The sequence below is a fragment of the Cnephaeus nilssonii genome, assembly GCF_951640355.1.
Source record: "Cnephaeus nilssonii genome assembly, chromosome: 4".
NCBI classification, from domain to species: domain Eukaryota; kingdom Metazoa; phylum Chordata; class Mammalia; order Chiroptera; family Vespertilionidae; genus Cnephaeus; species Cnephaeus nilssonii.
This window is the reverse complement of record NC_137075.1, coordinates 43474992-43498412: the sequence shown is the minus strand read 5'-3', so window position 1 is coordinate 43498412 and position 23421 is coordinate 43474992. Positions and strand designations below refer to the sequence as shown.

Genomic DNA, 23421 nt, shown 5'->3' with positions numbered 1-23421 from the left:
CAGCACAGGTCAGAGGGAATAAAGGCAAGAGTGCACAAACGCTGGCTGGTGGTGCAAAGCAGAACCATGACGTGAAAGCCCCTTGGTGAGACCAGGCCATGAGAGCAGGGTCTCGACACTGAGGGAGATGAGTAATGGGAGACATTAAGATCATTACATTCCTGGGCATTAACTAGGAAGGCATGACAAGGTGAGGGTCCCACAACTGAGTTTCCCACCTCTCCTTCCAAAAAGGAAGTAAAACTTTTTTGGGGCCTGAAATAGCAATTACAAATTCATTTGCTGTAAACAATCTTTTAAACTATAAACATCTTGAAAATGGGTAGAAGACAATGATCAGCCCCTCTCATTGGTGAGAATTATTTAACTGGATTTCCCCCCTCAAACTATCTGGGACATAACCAACTACATGAACGTTTGTGTGTGAAGGCAAAAAAACTTAGCCCTGTAAGTTAGGGCTGGGGCATTAATGGGTGGCTCTGGGCAACCTCAGCAATGCTGAATGGTGGATGGGTTTGGTGAAAAAATTGCAGAAAAGAAAGGGAGCTGGCCAACGACTGCCTTGTCTACGAAATGAAATATGGCTGTGCCTTTGGTAAACCAGGGTGGGGCGGCCTGCCACGGACTTCGGTTGATTAAGGATCCATGAAGCCAGGTCCAGGACTGGCTGTGCAAAGCAAATAGCAGGAACATAATCATGCTCAGGAGAACAGGCAGCTAGTGACACAGATCTGGTGGGTGGAGTCTGGCCCACGGCTGCAAACAGGGAACGCCCTCAGAAGGCCTCGGGTAGGCGGAGCACTTAATGAGTGAAAGAAGATTCTGGATTAAATTAGAGGTGTGAACTTGCCTACATTGGTTCAATAGTCAGTGAATATATTTAAGTTAAAAGGCTATTTTCACTTCTCATTGCAATCCGAAGTTACAGAAATATTTATTTTGAAATTAGCACTTTATATATATATATATATATATATATAGATATTAAAAACATAGAAGTGATTTAGATTAAAAGCTCCAAAGTGTATTGTTTCAGTTGGTGTCATTGCTATCTATACCTTCACCCCGTTTATTAAGCCATTTCAAGTGACTTTAAGTTCCCATGTGTCCGAATCAGAAGGGCCTGCGTGGCTCCTCAGTGGCGTTTCCTGTGGAGCACCTGTGCCCCACGGTCCGATTCAGGGTTTCTCCCCGCACATCTGAACGGGACCTTTGGATCTTCTGGCTGTGGCTGGTTTAGTCTCCGGTTTCTAACCGTGGGTCGCTTTGCTGCCTAGGAGCCGAGCCACGCTTCCAGGTGCCATTCTTGTCGACCTCAATTACGTACGTGTGAGGTTCAGAGCTGGCCCATCTGATGAGTGGGAACACTTGCTTAAAAGGAGGAACTGCCATTCCAGCACAAACTATCCTTAATCCTACTGCACACACTGGTTCCATTCTTGGAATGGTGAAGATCACGGCCAAGAAGCAGATGTCCTTAGCGGCTTCCTCCGAGAGTTAATCCCCAAGAGAGAGCCATCTGGCCACTTGCTCTTTATCACATTTCTAATAGCTGCTCCATTTCCTCAAGGGCTGTTGTAAAATCATTTACTTGGCTGTTACATAAGGTCTGCTGCTCTAGGAACCGGGCCCTCTCTTCTTCTTTCATCTTCAACTTTACTTTTAAGGCCTGTTTGGAAAGATTTTTAAAAAGACAAAAACAAAAACTTTGAAACATCATGCTTCTGTTCCATTAAGAAAGAATTCTCTGTATTTGTAGGGGAATTGAATTCTCTTTGCCAATTTTCTGTAAATCTAAAATTATTACAAAATAGTTTATTAAAAATAAAGAAATAGATAAATAAGAGAGAGCCCTCCAACCCTAGCTGGTTGGCTCAGTGGCTGGAGTGTTGGCCTGTGGACTGAAGGGTCCCGGGCTTGATTCCTGGCCCTGGTCGGGGGCATGTGGGAGGCAACCAATCAATGTGTCTCTCTCACATCCGTGTTTCTCTCTCTCTCTTCCACTCTCTCTAAAAATCAATGGAAAAATATCCTTGGGTAAGGATTTAAGAGAGAGAGAGAGAACCCTCTATATATCCATCTACTGTAGCAGGAATGGTAATTTTGCCTCAGGGTGATGTATGCCTCTCACCTGTAACTCTTCCATCTGCTTTCTTGCTGTTTCGTTAAAAAGCTTTAATTCATCTTGCAAAGTTTCTAACAGCAACTAAGAGGAAAGTACAATTAGTAAAATAAAGTACAAATCTTCATTGGTATGCGAACATTTTCTTCATATAAACTAATCTCTTTGTATAAAATGGGAGCTGAATTAGATGACTGTTAACGTCATTTAGTCATTGGCTGTGTCCACACACATCTGGGTTCTCCACTGGACACCCTGGAGGAACTGTCCCCAGGAGGGACGAAGGATTATCCCACTTCCATGGGTTCTGCTGCACAAGCAACATGAACACACGTACCCACTGAAGGGGTGACTAATAACCTGGGAGAGCTGAGGATGGTTCCATATCTAGTGCTCTGTGACTGTAAGATGCAACTCACAGAAGCTCAAGAGACATTAATCCCAAACAATTACCTTCCTACCTCAGGGAAGGAGCCAAAGAGAAGCCAAATTTCACTCAGGCAGAACCTTTTCATTTTCTAGTTCTCAGCGAAGGAATAAGGAGAAAAACTGGTCTGGTGTAAAACAGAGAAACCAGAAAGCTCTGTCTACTGGTCTGTCCTGTTATGTGTTTTAAAGTAGTACATTTTCAACTCAGACTCACTCATATTTGTAAGCACAGGTCACCTGCCAAGTAAAATATGCTCTTTTGAGTACATATCCACCACGCTCTTCTTCCACATCCTGGTCCCACAGGCTGCTTCTCGGGGTTTACTGAGCACATGGCAGCGATCTCCTAGAGCCGCAGAGCCCCGTGGGCCCTCGGCCTTCGCCCACTCACACCCAGGCCCTCACCATTGAGTCCATGTGATCCGGGCTGGATTCTTGCTGTGATTCCAGGGTTTCACTGTCTAGATGTAATGGAGACAACAAAATTAGCCTCGCTTAGGGAACTGTACCTCCCACAAAATAAACAACCAAAAAAACCCTCCAGGACAAGCACAAGAGTTTTCATGAGGAAAAACCCCCGTTTTCACCCTGGCAGCGTGGCCCACGCCTGCCTCGAGATACATTTTGGCTCCTACCTTTCTGTGTTTGGAAATGGCCAAAAATTCATTCTGCTCTCTCCTCAGAAAATTTGTCCAAAGGCAATGTATAGTTTTGCTTACAAAACACAAAACAATTTTTTAAAGTTTTTTAGGCCTTAAATATTATTATTTTTGATAAAAGTAGTGCATACACATAATAAAATAATATAAAAACCTATGTGAAGAATATATCCTAAACTGTACAGTTAACCAGTAGCATTCAGTCAGCATTCCTTAATTCAAAGAAGCTGGGGTCCTTCCCTGGGGTGCTCAGGCCCCTCAGCTCCGTCTGAGGCCCCCTCCCAGTCTCTGGGCAAGTCCTTCTGTGCTCTCCTTTCTGCTCTAGACTGATCTAGAGGGTCAGAGCAGGAATCCCACTTTAACCACTGGGATTCTGCCGATTAGCCAGAAACAGTATCATCTCTCTCTCTTCCCACTTGAGAAAGTTAACTGTATGATACCTATCTTGAAAGGAATAAAATATTTCTGGTCTAATTTGCAAGGTCATACATTTGGGCACCAAAGTGTTCAGATAAGAAAGCGATAACCCTCTCTCCACAGCCACCTGGAATCGGTCAGGCACAGTCAGCATCACCAGAGAGAAAAGGTGCTCCAAACCTCTGCACGCCTAGGCCAGCTGCGGCTACGCTGGACCCCAACACACAGCCCAGAACCACCCCAGCGGGGGCCGCACACTGCTTCCTTTGAAGGCTGCTGGGTGCTGTTTCTTACTTGGGTTGAGGCCCTTGCTCTCCAAGATCGCCAAACTGTTGTCCTGAAACTTCTGCAGCAGCTCCACCTTTTCAGTCAGGTCCTTCAGTTTTCCCTATGGGGGTGCCATGCAGACAGATCAGGCCTGTGCCACTCGGCAGGGGTGGTGTGAGGGGCTGTCCCTTGGGGTTCCACATGCATCACCCAGTGTGGCTGATGGCACAGGTCTGGTGGGTCTCTTACCTGAGTTTCAGTCAACTTCTGGTGTAACTGCTTGTTGACGGCCTCTAAGATCTGGTTCTTATCCTTGAGCTCTTCCTCTGACTTCTGCTTACTCAACGGCCTGTAGCTGTAATGGTAATTGTACTTATATGAAGTGGTGGGGGGTAAAGAGTATGGACTGGGTAGTCTCACAAACAGGCGTTCGATTCCTGGCTTCATCACATAGTGGTATATGTCCTTCAGTGAGTTGCATAACCTCTGAGGCTCGGTTTCCTTATTTCCAGAATTAGGATAATACCTACCTCTCATAATATTATTATTGTGAAGAATAAGAATACATGTACCATTCTTAGCACACTACTGACACATAGTAAACATTTAATAAATAACAGCCATTATCACCATTAATATTAAATGTTCTTTTTAAATTTCTCAGAGTTCTTTTTGGGTAGAGTTTTGTTTTCAGAACTTTTTAAACATGCCCAGATTTGGAAGTAGAACCTATTTCTACAGAATTTTCAGCTTATATTATTTCTGTCTTCAGGACGCAAAATGTCCAAGCTGGCCTCCACGACAGAAGGATGGGTCCTTCTCCTGGATTTCTCCTTCCCCAGCACCAGCAGCACCACCAGAAACACCATCTTGAAACTGCTAACTACACACAGCCCCTCCGATCTTGAAGGCTTCACACTTCTGTTGAGAGGTCACAGCTGGGTCTGACTTCTGGTCAGCAGTGGTCCTGGCACGGAGCCCCAAAAGCTCTTGACTGGCACTCAAGATGGTAGCTTCACTAATCGTGCCCTGATAGTGCTTCTCAAATCTAGCTGTGCCTCACCCCTGAAAATGCCATTCAGATTTCTGGGTGGCACCCAGACTGTAACACATTAAACAAGTCCCAACAAATCCTGCACAACCAGGATTGAGATCCACTAATACGGTGCCCAACCTTCATTTACTCTGATGCTCACCTCTTTTTGATGTTCTTCTTGATGGCAGTATCTGCAGCTTTCCCCTGTCTAGCGGAGCAAAGACAAAGAAATCAGAATGTAACTTGACTTATTGTGGCAAACATTTTGCAATATGTACACTTATCACCTCATTATGCTGTATACTTGAAACTATAATGTAGTCAATGCCTTAATTAAAAACCAACAACAAAGGAATCAAGCCGAGAATTGTAACATGTTGTTACATGTGTTGTGAACAAAGCAGAACAGAGAAGCTGGTTTTCTGAGGAAAGAACCAGAGATTTTAAACAATGCAAATAACACAAGACTGAGAAGCTCTGAAGCCCATGCACTTTGTTTCAGCCCAGATTATCAAAAAAGGCTTGTTAATAATGAACTCCCCTCCTGCTCAGAAATGAATGGCCTTCTCATGTCATCCTCACTTACATGGGGACCGAGCACTGGGGGGAGGGACACACACACGCACTGGCCTGGACTGTGCTCAGACCAGCAACACAGGCTAACAACTAGCCCACCCACCGTGACTACCATTTGGGGCTGGGGTATGGCCACCGCAGGGCCACTGTACACTCCGAGCAGTGGTGAGAAGGGAAAGGGTCTCTCAGCATAACCCTTGCTGTGACTCTTCAGAACTGATCGATGTGGAAGGTCCCGACAAGCAGCTCAGCAATGCGGCTCTGCTCCAGGTCCCTGACTCCAGGCTCAGTGTTCAGGTGCCTTGAGCTCTCAAACCCCCACTTTCTAATTCTTGGTACTGAGCAATTTCTAACTGGATACCAATGATCTGACCCACCCATTCTCTCGTCTCGGTTTGATGACTTTCATTACATCATTTTCTGAAACTCCTGAATGAAGAGATCTGGAAACATCGACTTCTTTAGACTTCACAGGTAATAAGCTCTTAGAAGTGGCTCGAGTTTGTGTGTCTGCAAAGGAAAACAGGAGGGTGAAAACTCAAGCAGAGTTCCATTCTAAGTTGTCAGAAACCTGTATTTCATTCTGGCCAACCTCAATTTGTGAAGATTGAACCAGCGACCTTTTGGTGCATGGATTGACACTCAACCACTGAGCCACATGGGCTTCCATTGAGCTTTAGAGAGAGTAGAAGGGAGGGAGAATGGGGGAGGAAGGAGAGAGACAGAGCAACATCTATGTGAGAGAGACACATCGACTGGCTGCCTCCCACACGCCCCGACGGGGGCTGGGAGTGAACCCGCAACCAAGGCACATGCCCTTGACCAGGAATTGAGTCTAAGACACTTTGGTCCGAGGGCCAACACTCTAACCACTTAGCAAAACTGGTCAGGGCTAAAACAAATTTTTTAAATGTAACAGCGCAGTATGTTTAAGGGTAGCCAAAAGCTTCATGACCTATCAAATGGAATGGCCAGATGGTATAAAGTGAAGGTTGACACAAGCAAAGAGCTAAATAAAAGGCAGTGTAGCAGTCAGCAGGGCAAAACACCGTAGACTCCTTCATCAAACACCAGAAGAATCAAGCCATCTTGTTAAGCTCCTAGGCACTCTGCACACTCTCCGGAGGATACACTCAAACCGCTTCAAGTTTCTCTTTTAAATATCGCTTTAGTTGTTTTCACCAGACTGTCTCCCTAACTACTCAAAAGTATGTCTTGTGTCCCAGCGCTTAGGAGAGTATCTGGCCTACCAACAGGTTCAATACCTGCTTGTTGAATAAGTGGTATACTTCACAGTTTCATGGATTGTTCACAGATCATCTCTAAATAATCTCCTCTAGTCTTCTTTCCTTCTTCCATGCTGATTACCTTTACCGCCAGCCCTTTTAATTTGTTTACCCATCAGAGGTTCCCTATCTGGCATTCTGTTCTGATCCTTTGGCCAGGCTATTGTCAGATAAGCAGAGAAATGGCCCTGCCATGACTCTTCTTCCCCACAGAGAGTATTTCCCCCTAACCCTTATGCTACCTATTCTCCACCACACTTTTTACCATTTATATTCCACACCAAATTCAAGTAATAACTTCTTCTGGAATTAAGCATACTCCCTCCCTGCCTCCACGATTTTCTAGTTTATACTAATTTTTACTTTGTTCGTTGTAAAATGGCTCCTTTAAGCTTAACCTAAATAAAAAGCCATAATAATGAAATCAAGTTGAAAAAATGAGGTACAAAGCACTGGATCACAGGGATTAGGAAATTTTGTATTCATATTTGAAAGAGATTTTATTTTGATGACTCTAACTGCATAAGTTTGTAATAAATATGATTTCTCAGGTTAACAAATTATTTCATTTATAGGTATACTCACTGGCACTTACACTCTATTTTCCATACTTTTATCCACAAAACAAAGATTAAATGGGTTCTTCATGAGGTCTCTGTCTGAAATAAAAGGTTAACTGTGGGGGAATGTATTTACCTTCTCAAGTATTTGTAAGTTATTCATAATAACAAATCCACCCCATGTAAAAAGGTGTTAAACCATAAATTCATTGACTGTAATTAGTTCCAATAACCCCTATTTACTAGAATCTAAGGATTTCATTTTGGAAAAATCTAGCAGGATTTAACAAAGACTGTCTTCTTAAAATGAGAGATGCTGGGGGGAAACTGAATGCTGGTGTTCAAAAAAGGAAAGGGGTCTTGTTTTCCACTGCAAATCATTTCCTAAGTTTGGATTTTTTTTTTTTTTTTGTATATGGTACCCAGTCATAAAACTAAAACTTGGAGTTACGTAAAACTCGGGAATGATGTAAGCATCATGGAAGAGTGAGAAGACTCCTTTGTTTCTCCCCATTAGATTATCATTAGATTTTTAAAAAAGAGGGAATGAAGGAGAAAAAAAATCATAGAAAACCACCTAATTAAAATATGAGAGAGAATCACAAGGAAAAAGAAACAGTGGAGACACAGAGTAACCAGAAAACAAAAAATAAAATGGCTATTGCTATGTTCTCATATGTCGATAATCACCCTAACTGTAAATGGACTAAACTCACCAATCAGAAGGCATAGAGTATCGAGATGGATTACAAAAGAACAAACTATGTTGCCTGCAGGAGACTCAGCTCCAAAGATAAACATAGGCTTAAAGAGAAGGAGTGGAAGATGGCACTCCAAGCAAATGGCATTCAGAGAAAAAAGCGGGTGTAGCAGTACCTAGATGAGACAAAATAGATTTCAAAATAAAAAGGTAAAGAGATACAAAGATGGACATTTTATAACGATAAAGGGGATATTCATCAAGAAGACGTAACACTTATCAATACATATGTAACAAACCTGGGAACACTGAACATATAAAGCAATTACTAACAGACTTAAAGGAAGAAACTGACAAAATTGCAATTATAATAGGCGACCTGAACACCCCTGGATGATGATGCAAAGGATAGATCATCCAGACAGAAAGTCAATAAGGAAATACTGCCTTAAATAACACATTAGACCAAATGGACTTAATTGATATTTACAGAACTTTCCATCTCCAAATACTAGAATACACATACTCAAGTGCACATGGGAATTCTCAAGATAGACTCTATGTTAGCACATAAAACTAGTCTAAATAAATTTAAGACTGAAATCATACCAAGCATATTTTCTGATCACATGGTATGAAACTGGAAATTAACTACAGGAAGAAAGCTGGAAAAATCATAAATATGTGGAGATTAAACAGCATGCTACTGAATTACTACTGGGTCAAAGAAAAAATAAAAGACCAAAAAATATATAGAGACAAATTAAAATGAAGATATGATGTAACAAAATTTTAGGGGTGTAGCGAAAGCACGAAGAGGGATGTTTATACAATTACAGACCTACCTCAAGAAACAAGAGAAACCCCAAATAAACAATCTTTTTTTTTTAATTGACTAAGGTATTACATATGTGTCCTTATCCCCTCATTATCCCCCACCCCCACTTCTGTTCATGCCCTCACCCCCCCGCCCCCCCCGGTGTCTATATCCATTGGTTATAATCTAACATTATACCTTAAAAAACTAGAAAAAGAACAACTGAGGCACAAAGTCAGTAGAAGGAAGGAAGTAATAAAAATAAAGCAATAAATGAAATAGAGAAAAGACAATAGAAAAAAATTAATAAAATGAAGAACTGGTTCTTTGAAAAGATAAACAAATCCCTGGCTAAAGGAGAAAAGAGAGAAGACTCAAATAAATAAAATCAGAAATGAAAGAGGAAGTTACAAGGGACACTGCAGAAATACAAAGGATTATACTAGAATACTATGAAAGGATATATACACCACCAAACTCAATAACCTAGGAAAAATGTACAAAACCTTAGAAGTATTCAACCTCCCTAGACTGAATCATGAAGAAGTGGAAAATGCATATAGATGGATCCCTAGTGAGGAAATTGAAACAGTAATAAAAAAACCTCTTAAAAAACAAAAGTCCAGGACCCGAAGGCTTCACTGGTGAATTCCACCAAGTATTCAAAGAAAATTTAATACCAATCCTTCTCAAACTCTTCCAAAAAGTTGAAGAGAGAAAACTTCCTAATTCATTTTGAGGCCAACATTAATTACCCTGATACCAAAACCAGGCAAGGATTGATCTCTCTCTCTCTCTCTCTCTCTCTCTCTCTCTCTCTCTCTCACACACACACACACACACACACACACACACATCCTACAGGCCAGTAGCTCTGATAAACACAGATGCAAACCCTAAACAAAATATTAGCAAATTGAATACAGAAATATATTAAAAGAATCGTAAGTTATGATCAAGTGAGGTTCATTCCAGGGATGCAAGGATGATTCAACATCCATAAACCAATCAATCTACACTAATAAAAGTGAAAGATGCAAATTGACCATACCTCCATGACGCCCACCAGCCGATCAAGACTATGCAAATTAACCCAACAAAATGGCGGGCTAATTTGCATATGCAGGCATAGAGCGAAGACTGAAGACTGAAGGCTCCTCTGCGGCTGGAGCCAAGCCTGAAGACTGAAGGCTTGGCTCCGCTGCGGCCCGGGTTCTGGGTGCAGGAGGAAAACTGGTGCCGGCAGCCAGGGGAAAGAAGGCCTAGTGCATGAATCTTTGTGCAATGGGCCTCTAGTCCTATATAATAAAAGCCCAGTGACCGAAACAGTGGAATGACCAGAACGGCTCTGCCCCTCAGCGAGCGGATAGGGGTAATCAGGCAGGTAGGCAAGTGGTTAGTGGCAATCAGGCAGGCAGGCGAATGATTGGGGCGATCAGGCAGGCAGAGTAGTTAGGGGTGATCAGGCTGGCAGGCGAGCAGTTAGGAGCCAGCAGTCCTGGACTGCTAGAGGGATGTCTGACTGCCAGCTTAGGCCCGATCCACAGGGATTCCTGTGGGATTGGGCCTAAACTGGCAGTTGCACATCCCCTGAAAGGTCCCAAATTGCAAGAGGGTGCAGGCCGGGCTGAGGGTCCCCTCCCCGCACTCCCTTCACGAATTTCATGCACTAGTGTGATTATAACTATAGGTACAGAAAAAGCATTTGACAAGTTATAATATCCATTTATAGATGGTATAGAAGGAAATCAAATGGGTATAGAAGGAAAGTACCTCAACATTATAAAGTCCATTATGACAAACCCTCAGTTAACATCATATTCAATGGTGAGAAACTGAAAACTTTTCCTCTAAGATCAGGAACAAGACAAGGATGCCCACTCTCATCACTGCTATTCAATAGTACTGAAAGTCCTAGCCAGAGCAATTAAACAAAAAAAAAAAAAAAAAAAAAAAAAGAAAGAAAGAAAAGGCATCCAAATTGGGAATGAAGAAGTAAAACTGACACTATTTGCAGATGGCATGACTCTACATACAGAAACCCCTAAAGATCCCACCAAAAAACTATTAGAAACAACAAACAAATACAGCAAAGTTGCAGGATACAAAATCAAGACATAAAAACCTGTTGCATTCCCATATACTAACAACAAAATATCTGAAAGAGAAATGAAGAAAACAATCCCATTTATGATCACAAAAAAAAACCCTAAGAATCGAGTTGGGAGATAAAGAATCTGTACAATAAAAACTACAAGACACTGTTGAAAGATTTATTGTAATCCCTATCAAAATCCCAATGGCCTTTTTTCACAGTAATAGAAAAAATCCTCAGATTTGTATGGAATCATAAAAGATCCCAAATAGCCAAAGCAATCCTGAGAAAAAAGGATAAATTATACTACAAAGCTACAATAATTAAAACAACATGGTTTGGGCAGAAAATTAGACACACAGACCAATAGAACAATATTGAGAGCCCAGAAATAAATGTAAACACATATGGGCAACCAATTTTCAACAAAGGAGTCAAAGAGATATAATGGAGAAAGAAAAGTCTCTTCAATACATTTGGGAAAACTGGAAAGCCACTTGCAAAAGAAAGAAACTTAGACTGCTATTTGACACCATATACAAAAACTAACTTAAAATGGAGTAAAGAATTGAATATAAGACCTGAAACAATAAAATATATAGAAAGAAACATAGGCACTAAACTTATGGATCTTGGTCAAAGAGGGTTTTTGGTGAACTTGACCCCAAATGCAAGGGAAGTAAAAGCAAAAATAAATGACTGGGACTATATAAAAGTAAAAAGCTTCTGCACAGCAAAAGAAACCATAACAAAACAAAAAGGCATCCAACAGAAAGGGAAAAGATATTTGCAAACAATACCTCTGATAAGGGGTTAATATCTGAAATATATAAAGAACTCATACAAGTTACAACAACAAAAACAATCCTATTTAAAAAATGGGCAGAAGACCTGAATAAGCACTTTTATAAGGAAGTCACATATGACCAACAGAAAAATGAAAAGATGCTCAATATCACTAGTTATAAGGGATAATGTAATGCAAAACCATAATGAGATACCTCCTCACACCTGTTAGAATGGCTATAATCAATAAGACAAGAAATAAGTGTTGGAGAGGCTATGGAGAAAAGGGAACCATCGTATACTTCTGGTGGGAATGTAAATTGGTGCAGCCACTATGAAAAACTGTATGGAGGCTCCTCAAAAAATTAACAGAGCTACTATATGAGCCAGCTATACCTCTTCTGGGTATATATACCTTAAAAATGTGAAGACACTTATTTGTAAAGACATATGTACCACTCACTGCGTTCACTGTAGCACTATTCACAATAGTCAAGACATGGAAACAACCTACGACACGTGTCCTTCGACGATGATTGGAAAAACACGATATGGTACATATATACAATGGAATACCATTCGGCCGTTAAAAAGATGAACTATTGCTATTTATGACAATATGGATGGATTTTGAGAGTATTATGCTAATTAATAAGTCAAACAGAAAAAAGCAACCATATGATTTCACTTGTATGTGGGATATAAACAAAAAACCAAACTCATTGATGCAGACAACAGAATGGTGGTTACTAGAGGGGAAGGGGATCAAATATATTGTGACAGAAGGAGACTAGAGCCTTGTCTGAGTAGCTCAATTGGTTAGAGCGTCGTCCCGATACACCAAGGTTGTGGGTTTAATCCCTGGTCAGGGCACATACAAGAAATCAACTCATGAATGCATAAATAAGTGGAACAACAAATTGATGTTTCTTTCTCTTTCTCTCCCTTGCCCTCCCCCCCCCTAAAAAAAGCAATCAATAAAAAAAAAGTTATTTAAAAAAAGTAGACTTCGGGTTCTGAGCACATAATATACAGATGCTGTATTATAAAGTTGTATACCTGAAATTTATATAATGTTATTAACCAGTTACCTCACTAAATGTAATAAAAAGAAACAAAAAAAACCTGAAACGTAAAAACAACCAACTTATGCCCAAAACAAAAAACAAAAAGCCTGGAATACGTCTGAAAATGTTAAATTATTGAGGCTACATAAGATCATAAAGCTGGGACAGGGATAGAAAGAGATGGAATTTTTCAACTTGACTGGGGAGAGCCAGTCACTCCACACTGACGGAGAGGCACTGCACTCTCAGGGAAAAGCAGCGCAGCCAGATGTGGCTCTGGTCCCGCCCCCCGCCCCCCCCCCCCCCCCCCCCCCCGCGACAGGCCTGGGCCCTATTAAAGCCAGGATTACCAGTCAGGTGTTCTGAGACGGCAAAAGACAAAGCAGAACAACCCTTTAAGCCTTGGGAGAAAAGCCTATTTACTTCACAGGTAAGTCCTGCTACTTCCTCAGCCAGCGGCCTGGAGTCACTGGGAAGGGATCTTAGCTGCTTCAAAATCTCCCACAACAGATTCTTTAAATAATAATAATAATAATAATAATAATAATAATTTTAAAAAAAGACAGGATTAACTGAATTTGGAAAACAAATACAAGCTATCGACTCGCTCTTGTAAACTTAACTGTTCCATAACAGGTTCTAAAGTGTGGAGCTCATGGGGGGCTACAGTCTCTAGATTAGGCAGCTGGACACCTGCAGACCCTAGGCAATGCCTTTGGACCACAGGCCAGGTAACATAAAGCAAGATGGCAAAGCCACCAACCCAACCTAACCATGTATCTTCTCCCAAGTTTCTCGAATGCTCTAGCCGGGCCTGACCCCCGTCTCTCACTTCACTCAACGAATGTTTATGGAGAATGTACTATGTGAGAGACCCTGGGCAGATACAAATGTGAACCAGACGTGCTGGGAATCCCCTCAGTATCTTGTTTCTCTCTCCTCCCTGACAACAAACCCAGTCCCTCCCGAGAGCGCAGGTCTGAAAAGAAAACTGGGAATTGTTTACAGAGGGATTCCTGCGCCCCCCACTCCCGGCCACGGATTCCATCCTCCTCTCCCCTGGGGGGAGGTGAGGACACTCACCTGCGAGCGGGCCGCCACTCTGCAGGGCGGGGGGCTGCAGTGTGTGCATCGTCTTAACCACGCTGGTCATCGCAACGGGGTGGCAAGGCTTGGCCCTGGAAGGTGGAAGGTGACTATTACCCCGAGGAATAGGCCAAGGGGCGCCCCCAAGCAGGTGAAGGGCCCGGGGAGAGCGCGACCCAGCCTTTCCGGCTCCGGGGAGGAGTAGGGAGAAACCCGTCCATTTCCACCCCAACCCGCCCGCCCTCATCAGCCCAACCCCCGGCCCCGGGAGAGCCGAACCCAGGTGCCTGCTGCTCCCGCCGGCACTCCTCGTCGCTCCGATGCAAAAGGTCCTCCGCGGAAACCGCCGCGCTGCCGGCCGGGTCCGCCGCCTGGGTTTCAAATGGAAACTTCCGGTGGGCGGGTGGGCGGGGCTGCGGCGCGCGCCCTGGGTGCGGCCATGTTGTACCGCCGGCACTGCCCTGGGCGACGCCTCTGGGGGCTGCCATGCTGTACGGAACGTCCGAGCGGAGGCGCGAGTCCGTTTCCCCGCGGCGGGTGTTGCCGGAGTCCCTGGGTCTGGGCCGGGGAGGGGAGTGGTGCACGTGGTGGGCCTGAATGGAGCTGTGACCCACCGGCGTCACGCTCCAGCTCGGGACGCAAACGCAGCCAAGTTTAGAGTCCGTGTCACAATCCCTCTCTTTGTTTGGTCTGTGATGGTCAGGGATGGTGCAGGATGCCTCATTGCCAGGCGCGAAGGGGATTTCAGTGGGCGTAAAACTACACGTTGCAGGGTGGGGAGCAGCCGATGAGGTTTGAAGAGGGCCTGTGGGCTGAAATACCTGCGGCACCTGCAGGCAATTCTAACTTGATCATTTCACTCTACAAATACGGAGCACCTGCCATGTGCCAGGCCACTACTCTAAGTGGGGGAGGGGGGGCGGGAAGGAGGAGAGAGACAAATAGTGAGACCTTGGTTCTGCGCTCCTGGAGCTTACAATCTAGTGAACAAATAATCATACGAACTTGTCCATTATATCTCAATAAAGCTGGACAAATGTCAAGTAAATATATATTTGCCAAATGTAGTAAAACTATGAAGGAAGAGTACAATGTTCTGCGAGAGAGAAAAGCAGGGAAAGCAAGTTTAAATGCAAGGGACCACATCCCAGTGATGTAAGGATAAGTGGGACTTAACCAGAGTAACAGTGGGGGCGGGGCAGAAATGCAAAGTCCTGAGGCTGGAATGGGCTTTTCTCCTAGAAGGGACTGAAAAATTCAAGGAGAGTGGTACAGATACAGTTGGAAGAACGGCAGCCTTTGTAGGCCAAAGGTAAAGAAAGAGATTAGATTTCATCTAAAGAGTAAAGGGAAGTCATTGAAGTACTAGAGGCCCTGTGAGCGAAATTCCTGCACAGGTAGGGTCCCTAGGCCTGGCCAGCGATTGCACATCATTAGCAACTGGTCGTTCTGCCATTCGGTCGATTTGCATATTAGGCTTTTATTATATAGGATAGGATTAGAGCAGGAGAGTATTCTTCAAGTTATATTTTATTTATTTTTTAAATATGCTTTTATTGATTTTTAGATAGAGAGGAAAAGAGAGGGAGATAGGAACATCAATCGATCAATCGATCAATAGATTGCCTCCTGCATGCCCCCTACTGGGGATCCAGTTCCAACTGGGGCATGTACCCTGACCAGAATCAAACTGGTGACCTCTTGGTACAAGGGACAACGCTCAATCTACTGAGCCACACCAGCTGGGTTCAAGTTATATTTTAAAAAGCTCATTCTGGCTAGGCCAGTGTGGCCCAATGGTTGTGCATCAACCTGTGAACCAGGAGCTCACAGTTCAATTCCCAGTCAGGGCACATGCCCGGGTGGTTGGCTCAATCCCCAGTAAAGGGTGTGCAGTCAATCAATGATTCTCTCTCATGATTGATGTTTCTATCTCTCTCTCCCTCTCCCTTCCTCTCTGAAATCAATTTAAAAAAAACATATATATTTTTAAAGCTCATTCTGGCTACCCCAGAGAATGGATTGGAAGAGGGCAAGAGTGGAACTAGGAAGACAATTGGGAGGCTGCTGTAATCATTCAAGTGAGAGAAGATGGTGGGTTGGCCCTGAGGGTGGTGGTATTCGTGGAAAGGAAGAGACAATCAGATACATTTAAGACAACTTTTGGAGATCGGATCTCAGAACTCAGTGCTAGATTGGAAGTGGGGCAGGGAGTGGAGGATAAGGGAGAGGGAGATCTTAAGGATGACTTCCGGGCTTGAATAATTAGGTGGATAGAATCACTGCTTTGTGTTGTGGGGAGATTGAGCATTTAGTTTTGAACATGGTAAACTTGAAATGCCTCTGAGACATTCACGTGTTTAAACTGCTAGGTAGCCAGTGGGAAATGCAGGCTTTGAGCCCAGAGGGGAGTCTAGGTTGGAGATAAACTTTGGGGAGTTATGGGTATATGGGTGCATTTAAATCCACAATATTGGATGAGATCACCAAGGGAAGAAGTGCACAGAGAGCCTAGGGACAGCGGCATTTAGAAGTTGTAATACGGAGGTGCCAGCCAAGAAACACGATAAAGAGGTGCCAGAGAGGTGAGAGGAAGGGAAAAAAGGGTGGTATCCTAGAAGCCATGAAGGAAAAAGTGGTAAACTGCTGAAGGAGTGAAGGAGGGAGTGGTAAACTGTTGAAAAAAAACACACGAAAGGGTAAGTGAGATGAGAAAGAAAAAGGATCCATTTAACTTAGCAACAAAGAAGTCACTGGTGAGTATAGGAAGAGAAAGCCTGGTGCAGAGGTGTGAGTGGCAGCCATGTGGGAGCAGGTTGAAGAGTGCATGAGAGAGGAGGAGGCGGGTATAGACTGAGAGCTTGTGAATGGAGGAGCAGTTGAGCAGTAACTGGAGGTGGGTTGGGCGCTTGAAGGTGCAGATACTACCTGATACATGTGCCAGCTGAGAGGAAGAAAAGGATGCTTCACAGGGGAGAGGGGATGATCAAAGGAGTGAAGTCATAGAGAAAGCGGGATGGAAGATGGATCTACAGCAGCATCTTAACGTTCTTTTGTTCATATACCCCCACAAAATAATAAAACAAAAAAATGTACCCTCTTACCTATTTTTAGTTGATGCCTAAATGTTTTCATAATTTTAAATATTTATAAAGAACATATACTTTCTACTTATTATATATTATGCATCATATTTATTCATTTCTAAAATTATTTTTTCTTTTGGTTATTTCATTTCGGATAATTTCCTATGTCTTCAAGTTCACTAATCTTTTCCTGCAGTGTCTAAACTGTTTTTAATTCCATCCAGTGATTTTTCATCACTACAAGTTCAAATTGCATATCTTAAAAATACCTTCCAAGTTTCCACTTAGCTATATGAATACATGGGATACAGTTACAATAACTTTTTTATGTCCTTGTCAGGTAATTCTCATACAAGTATCAGTTCTGGATTGGTATCAATTCATTTTCCCCTCACAATGGGTCATATTTTTCTGCTTCTTTGCATGATTGGTAATTTTTTATTTGACCCCAGACATTGTGAATTTTATTTTTTGGATGCTGGTTATTTTTGTATTCCTGTAAATATTCTAAAGGGTTGTTCTGGGATAAAGTTACATTACTTAGAAACAGTTTGATCCTTTCAAGTCTTGCTTTTGAGATTTATTAGGTGGGAGCAATCAGTGTTCAAACTAGGTCTAATGAGTCCCCACTACTGAGCCAAGAACTTTTTTTTTTTTTTGAGCAGTCATCTGATTTATAAAAAGATGTAACAAAATTTTAAATGACACAAAATATCATTTTCAAAACAACATCAGTATCATTTTCAAAACACCACCAAAAAGTGAGTGTATTTAACTGCTCTCAGCTCATAACAGCAAATGTGTGAGTGGAGCAATAACACATGTTGTAGCATGTTTAATAAACCTGCAACAGAGAAAGTTGTTTGAAAGAACGCAGAGAAACTTTGTCTTGTAAGTATTAGAACCGAGGGGCTCCATAATCATCTGGCATCCGCTCAATGTTGTACCTGTGGTTAGAAATGTACATGATGGGAACTCCAGGGATCTTCCTGATTCTTTGTTTAAGGTCCCGGTCAACTGTGGCCACAATATAACACTTGTGCTGAGTTACTCTCTGTACTAAGCAGTCATCTGCATAGGTTCCTTTGTGTGTGTATGGTAATCGTTCAAATCTTGGATCCTCGGCGATCCTTAGAGCCACTCGATACTTCTGCCCCAATTTCTCAATTTCAGCCATTACACAGTCAGTTATACAAGGGATACACTTGGCATAGAGACAATCCATCATTGACTGCACTAAGTCCAGTTTGGCCTTAATGGAAAAGTTGATGAAGTTGGTATCAACCAGGATGTGGTAAGGTGGGCCTAGCTGTGTGTTATATTGAAAGAATAAGCAGGAGGGGTGTTGGGGGACTTCTCTTTCTTTGAGTGCACTGAGATCTTTCTTTTCTTTCTTTTTAGGTTTTAATCTATCCTTTTCTTTAGGCCTCTGATCTCTGAGACTAAGCATTTGCTTCATGGTCGCATACTTCCTTGTTTTCTTTTGCTTCCCCATGTTCACGCCGCACTCTTATTTCTTCCCCCAAGAACTTTTTGAAAACTCTAACCAATGCTCCATAAATTATGAGGTTTTTCAGTCTAACGGGAATAGACTATGTTCCAGCCCTGTGTAACTAGTGACTTCTGTTCCTTGTAATCATTTTGGGTGGTTCTTTCCTTGGTCTCCAGTAGTTTCCTCACATTTATATGTTGAGCAGTGCTCTGCAGAATACGCAGGGAGACCCTTGGCAGATCTCCAGAACTCTCTCTCTGCACCTTTCTCCTATCCAGTATTCTGTCCTGAGCTCTCTATAATATATTTAAAGTACATCTACAACTTTCCCTTCTAGCTACCTCGGTTGCCCCAAACCCTGAGCTATATCTCCTTAGCTCAGGAAGTCTGCATGGCCCTGCCTGCGGTCTCCCTTCCTGCAACTTATCTGCAAACTCTCTCAAGCAGTGAGCTCAGCAATTAGAGGGCCCACTTCATTTGTTTCTTGTCTATCAGCGATCACTGTCCTTTCTTGTCTGATATCCAGTGTCATGAAAAATGTTGTTTCATTTTTTCTTTTCCTGTTTGGTGGTTGTTTCAGGAAGGAGGGTAAATCTGACCCCTGCTACTCCATCCTGGCCAGAAGGGAAAGTTGTATATGTACTTTAAATATATTTTTGTTCAAACCATGAAGCTTCAGATTTAAATGATTTTAATTTTGGAAAATGTCCATCATATAGCCTCTGTGTCAAACTCATCAGCCAAATCAGATTGACTTTCTATTAGAAAATGTCTGATTTTCAATTTTTTATTTATTTATTTTTGTTCTTAATTTTGTTTTTCAATTCAAGTAATTCAAATTAAATGGAGAAGGCACAGAACTGAAACTTCTCATAGAAGCTCTCTAGGCTTTGCTCCTTCAAGGACTCCCTCAAGCAGAGTATTCTCAAGTTGTCCTTTGAGTTGCCAGAGTGGGATTCAAAATACAGGAGAGGTCAACTGGGAAAATGGAGATAGAGAAGAACTGACTGACCTAAGCCTCCTTCTTAGGCTGATCAATATAAAGAGAGGAAACATATAAAGGAGGAAGCTCTGGAAATTGATTTCCTTAAAACTGTCTGTGTCCACCTACCTTTTGGAAAGTCTTCATGTCCCTGTGGGAATGCAAGCCCTTGTTTGAAGGCCTCTTGTGCAGCGTGAAGCCATGGATGGAACCATTACTGCTTCCTTTGTGGTAAGAGAAGGGATGGGGACAGAAGCAGGCAGGAGCAGGAGTAGGTAAGTTGGGGACTTGGTGCCTTGAGGTGAGTAAATTTCCAGTTTTCTTTATGAAGAATGAGTTATCTACTGACAGTGGGGTTGTGGAAGCTGGATATGGGCATCAGATATTTGAGGAAGGTAGAAAAAGTATGAAATGGTCATTACAAAGAATGGAAACTAGTAACTAGAATGGAAACTAGCTGAGGGTCCAATTGAGGTTGGTGGTCATGAATTCAGATCTACATCAATCTGTGTGATTTTCTTTAGCAATACTGAAGCTCTTGTTCGATGTTTATGGATTTGGGAAATGTTAGGGTTGCCAAAGGGGAACGCACAAGGCCAAAGGGGTAAAGATTTATAAATGTATTAGGTCATCTGGAAACCCAGATGGGCTGAGCCCCAAAATGGTGCCAACACCCAGGCGACGAGGAGTCAGAGATTTTAAAGGGCTTTTTCTGGGTGGGAAGGATAATGGTCTTAGCAAATGGAATGTGGTCTAAGTCAGTGGTCGGCAAACTCATTAGTCAACAGAGCCAAATATCAACAGTACAACGATTGAAATTGCTTTTGAGAGCCAAATTTTTTAAACTTAAACTTCTTCTAACGCCACTTCTTCAAAATAGACTCTCCCAGGCCGTGGTATTTTGTGGAAGAGCCACACTCAAGGGGCCAAAGAGCCGCATGTGGCTCGCGAGCCGCAGTTTGCCGACCACGGGTCGAAGTGAAAGGGAACGTCGGTTGTGAAATGGTCTAAAGGTCCGTTCCCAGGGGAGAGGGTATCCATTCAATGACTTGATTAGGCCTAACAGTACAATGCCGATCCTTCCCTGGTATTGAGAGATACGGTGAATAATCACACAGAGGCCTGATAATAATTATAGTTTATCAAGGTCCTTCCAGGGCTCTTCAGTTACAGGGTGGCTCTGGACGGCCCGCCATTCACATAGCACATAATGGCTCTCTTTTATTTTCATCTTCCCAACGAATTATGTTACAATTTCTTCTCTTAACATAAATACCTCCAGACCTTTAGTTACAGTCGCCCCTGTGAACAAGGGTCAGGGTAGAGAGGGTGCGGAATGTCTGTTTTTCCTGTCCCCAAGCTAATGGGATCTGGATGTGTGGCGTGGGGCGCCAGAGAGCTTGTCATTGCCCATGTGTATTATCAAAGGCTGAGATAAGGCCAACATGGAAGAAAAGATCAGAAACTCCAGACAACGTGAAGATTGTAAAACTGCTACCCCTCACCTGCCTCCTTGTCCTGTTGTGCGCTGGGAGAAGAATGAAATTGGAGGGGGCTGAGGAAGTTTGGCTTATAAATCTCTTGTGAGATGTCTCTTTCAGAACCAGGCTCAAGCTGGGATACTGAAGAAATATTATGGCATGGGATATGCCATGTGCCAGTAAAAATCTAAGATTCTGCTGGTCACATCAGTCTGTCTCCCATCGTCATCAAAGCACCACAGCCAGGGAAGGATGGGCTTTCCCATTCTAGCAAACTATACCAAGTTACATTTTGAAAACAGCACACATACTCTGAGTGTGAGTCCAAGGATCTGTGGCACAAATGGGAGAAATACTCTCAAGTCCCAAGTGAATTTTAATGTACTTCTATTTTAAAGTGTCTCAGTATTAAGAAATCATTTCTTGAATTTTCCAGAGCAAACGTGAATGCTTTGACTGGTTTCCCCCTGCCTCAGAACCTGCTTGTAAGCCTCTCCCCGCGTGTCCAGGTCCACACAGTCATTGTAGCCACCCGTAACAAAAAAGTGAATAGACCTGCTAACGTCAAAGGAAATTGAAAATGCTTTAAATCCTGCTTTCTAAAACTGAGGCTAGAGAGGTGGCTGGATTACCCGCTGGAGTGGGGTGCCTGCTGTTGGTTTGGGCCATTCTTTTTTTTTAAATCTTCACCCAAGGATATTTTTTCCATTGAGTTTTTAGACAGAGTGGAAGGGAGGGGGAGAGACAGAGAGAAACATTGATGTGAGAGAGACACATTGATTGGATGCCTACTGCACACGCCCAGACTGGAGCCCAGGATCGAGGTACATGCCTTTGACCAGAATTGAACTTGAGACCCTTCAGTCCCAGGGCTGATGCTCTAACCACTTAGCAACCCGACTAGGGTGGTTTGGGCCATTCTTGTTGTGAGGTTGAAGTTTTTGATTGCTACTGGGTTCTTCCAATCCTTTGGGCCTGGAGGCATAAAGAACAAATCCAGTCGGTACCTAAGCTGCTCTAGCTCATCTGCCTTCCTATAGGGTTGGATGGTCATGGTCTACAAGAATGAGACCCAGAAATCCCTGGGTCCAAACCCCCAATAACCCCTCCCCCCGCTCCCCATGCTTTAACATTTCAGTGGTTGTGTTCAGGCAGTTTTTGAAGTTCCAGTCCCAGACACCAATGTTCTCCTTTGTAAGACACAAAGAAGGGTGTGGAAGAGCAGGTTTTTTTGGTCCAGGTCCCTGCTGCCCTCCCACAACAGTGAGTTGCTGGGAAGCAACAAAGATGCTAGACTCTCTTTTGAGTCAAGGCCAGACTTCTGCTCATGCTCAGGAGGAAGGGCTCACCTGTCCTCCCTCTAGGGAGCTGATTGTCCCAGATGAGACCAGGGCCCTCTCAGCCTGGCTGTGTGATAACAGAAGGACAGTCCATAGACAGCCCTGATGAGCAGCCCGAGGCCAGAGAGGCTGAATTCTACTTGGACATGGAGAGAGGTCCAAGCAGATCTCTGGGGGGACAGGTCGAAGTTATGTCCTAGTCACTACCCTCCCTTCCTAGTCAGGAGTCAAATGGGTTTGATGTACTTATCTTGCCCACAGTCTTCTGTGTCTTCAACTTCCGTGTCTCATGTGGGTTTCTGTCCCACTTCATGAGCTACTTGGGTGAGAGGCGAGTCTCAACAACACAGGAAAAACCAACACACTCCTTGATTTGCCTCCAGCTCTGCCAGACTGTTTGTTCCTAGAAAACTCCCTTCCCCCTGGTGATACTCATCTGTAAAATGGCCTGAATCCGGGGTTTTCACACCACAGTCTTTGGAGCCTTCAGAGTTTGAGGGGTTTCCCGGGCACCGTAGAAAGGAGGGCTGAGCTGTACTCCCTACCCAGCACCCACCAGAGTAGCTGCTTTTTATCTGATTTATATACTGTGTTTCCATACAATAATTCTTTGAAGAAAGGGTCCTGAGGCTACAAAGTTTGAGAACAGCTCGAGTGGAGGATATCATTCCTTCCAGTCTGAGATACTTAGGATTCTGAAGCCCAGCTCAAGTTGTTCCTCTTCCAAAAGCCTTCCCGGTTACCCAGTCCTGGTACTCGAGCTCCAGCAATACTGAGGGTGACAGGCATAGATGTGTGAACTGTTTCCCCAGTCAGAGGGTGAGCTCCTCGAGGGAAGGTGCCGGTTTTCCTCTGCCCCATGTGGTACCATATGTAGAGGAGGTATTCAGTGAATTGCTGATGCTCTGAGTGTCAGGAGCTCTTACATGGGATAAAACCTCCCAGAGAGACTCACTGATTTGGAGAGGAGGATTCAGCCTCTGGTCTGCTGCTGGCCACCAGGGACACCTGTCCTGAGGAAGCTGGGGACCCCACCTGGGGAACAGCTCCAGACCCACACAGTCCCAAAAAAGGCAGTTCTTGCTTTAATTGAACTCTGCCCTACTTCTACTTCCTTCAGTGTCTCTTCTGGTGGGG

General features: G+C 43.4%; 2 protein-coding genes across 2 annotated transcripts; both read right to left on the bottom strand.

Moving 5' to 3' along the window:
- Positions 1–823: 823 nt before the first annotated feature.
- KNSTRN (kinetochore localized astrin (SPAG5) binding protein) lies at positions 824–14273 on the bottom strand. Its single transcript, XM_079768568.1, has 9 exons — positions 14183–14273; positions 13901–13995; positions 5884–6016; positions 5091–5138; positions 4144–4249; positions 3922–4015; positions 2957–3012; positions 2132–2206; positions 824–1669 (listed from the first exon to the last, which is right to left on the bottom strand). The coding sequence occupies exons 2-9, from the start codon at positions 13968–13970 to the stop codon at positions 1538–1540; spliced, it is 714 nt and encodes a 237-aa protein (XP_079624694.1). The 5' UTR covers positions 13971–13995; positions 14183–14273; the 3' UTR covers positions 824–1537.
- A 3487-nt stretch (positions 14274–17760) lies between these two features.
- On the bottom strand, positions 17761–18495 carry LOC307098496 (rRNA-processing protein FCF1 homolog). The gene has a single exon (XM_079769341.1). It carries the CDS (start codon positions 18482–18484, stop codon positions 17888–17890), a length of 597 nt encoding a protein of 198 aa, XP_079625467.1. The 5' UTR covers positions 18485–18495; the 3' UTR covers positions 17761–17887.
- Positions 18496–23421: the final 4926 nt, after the last annotated feature.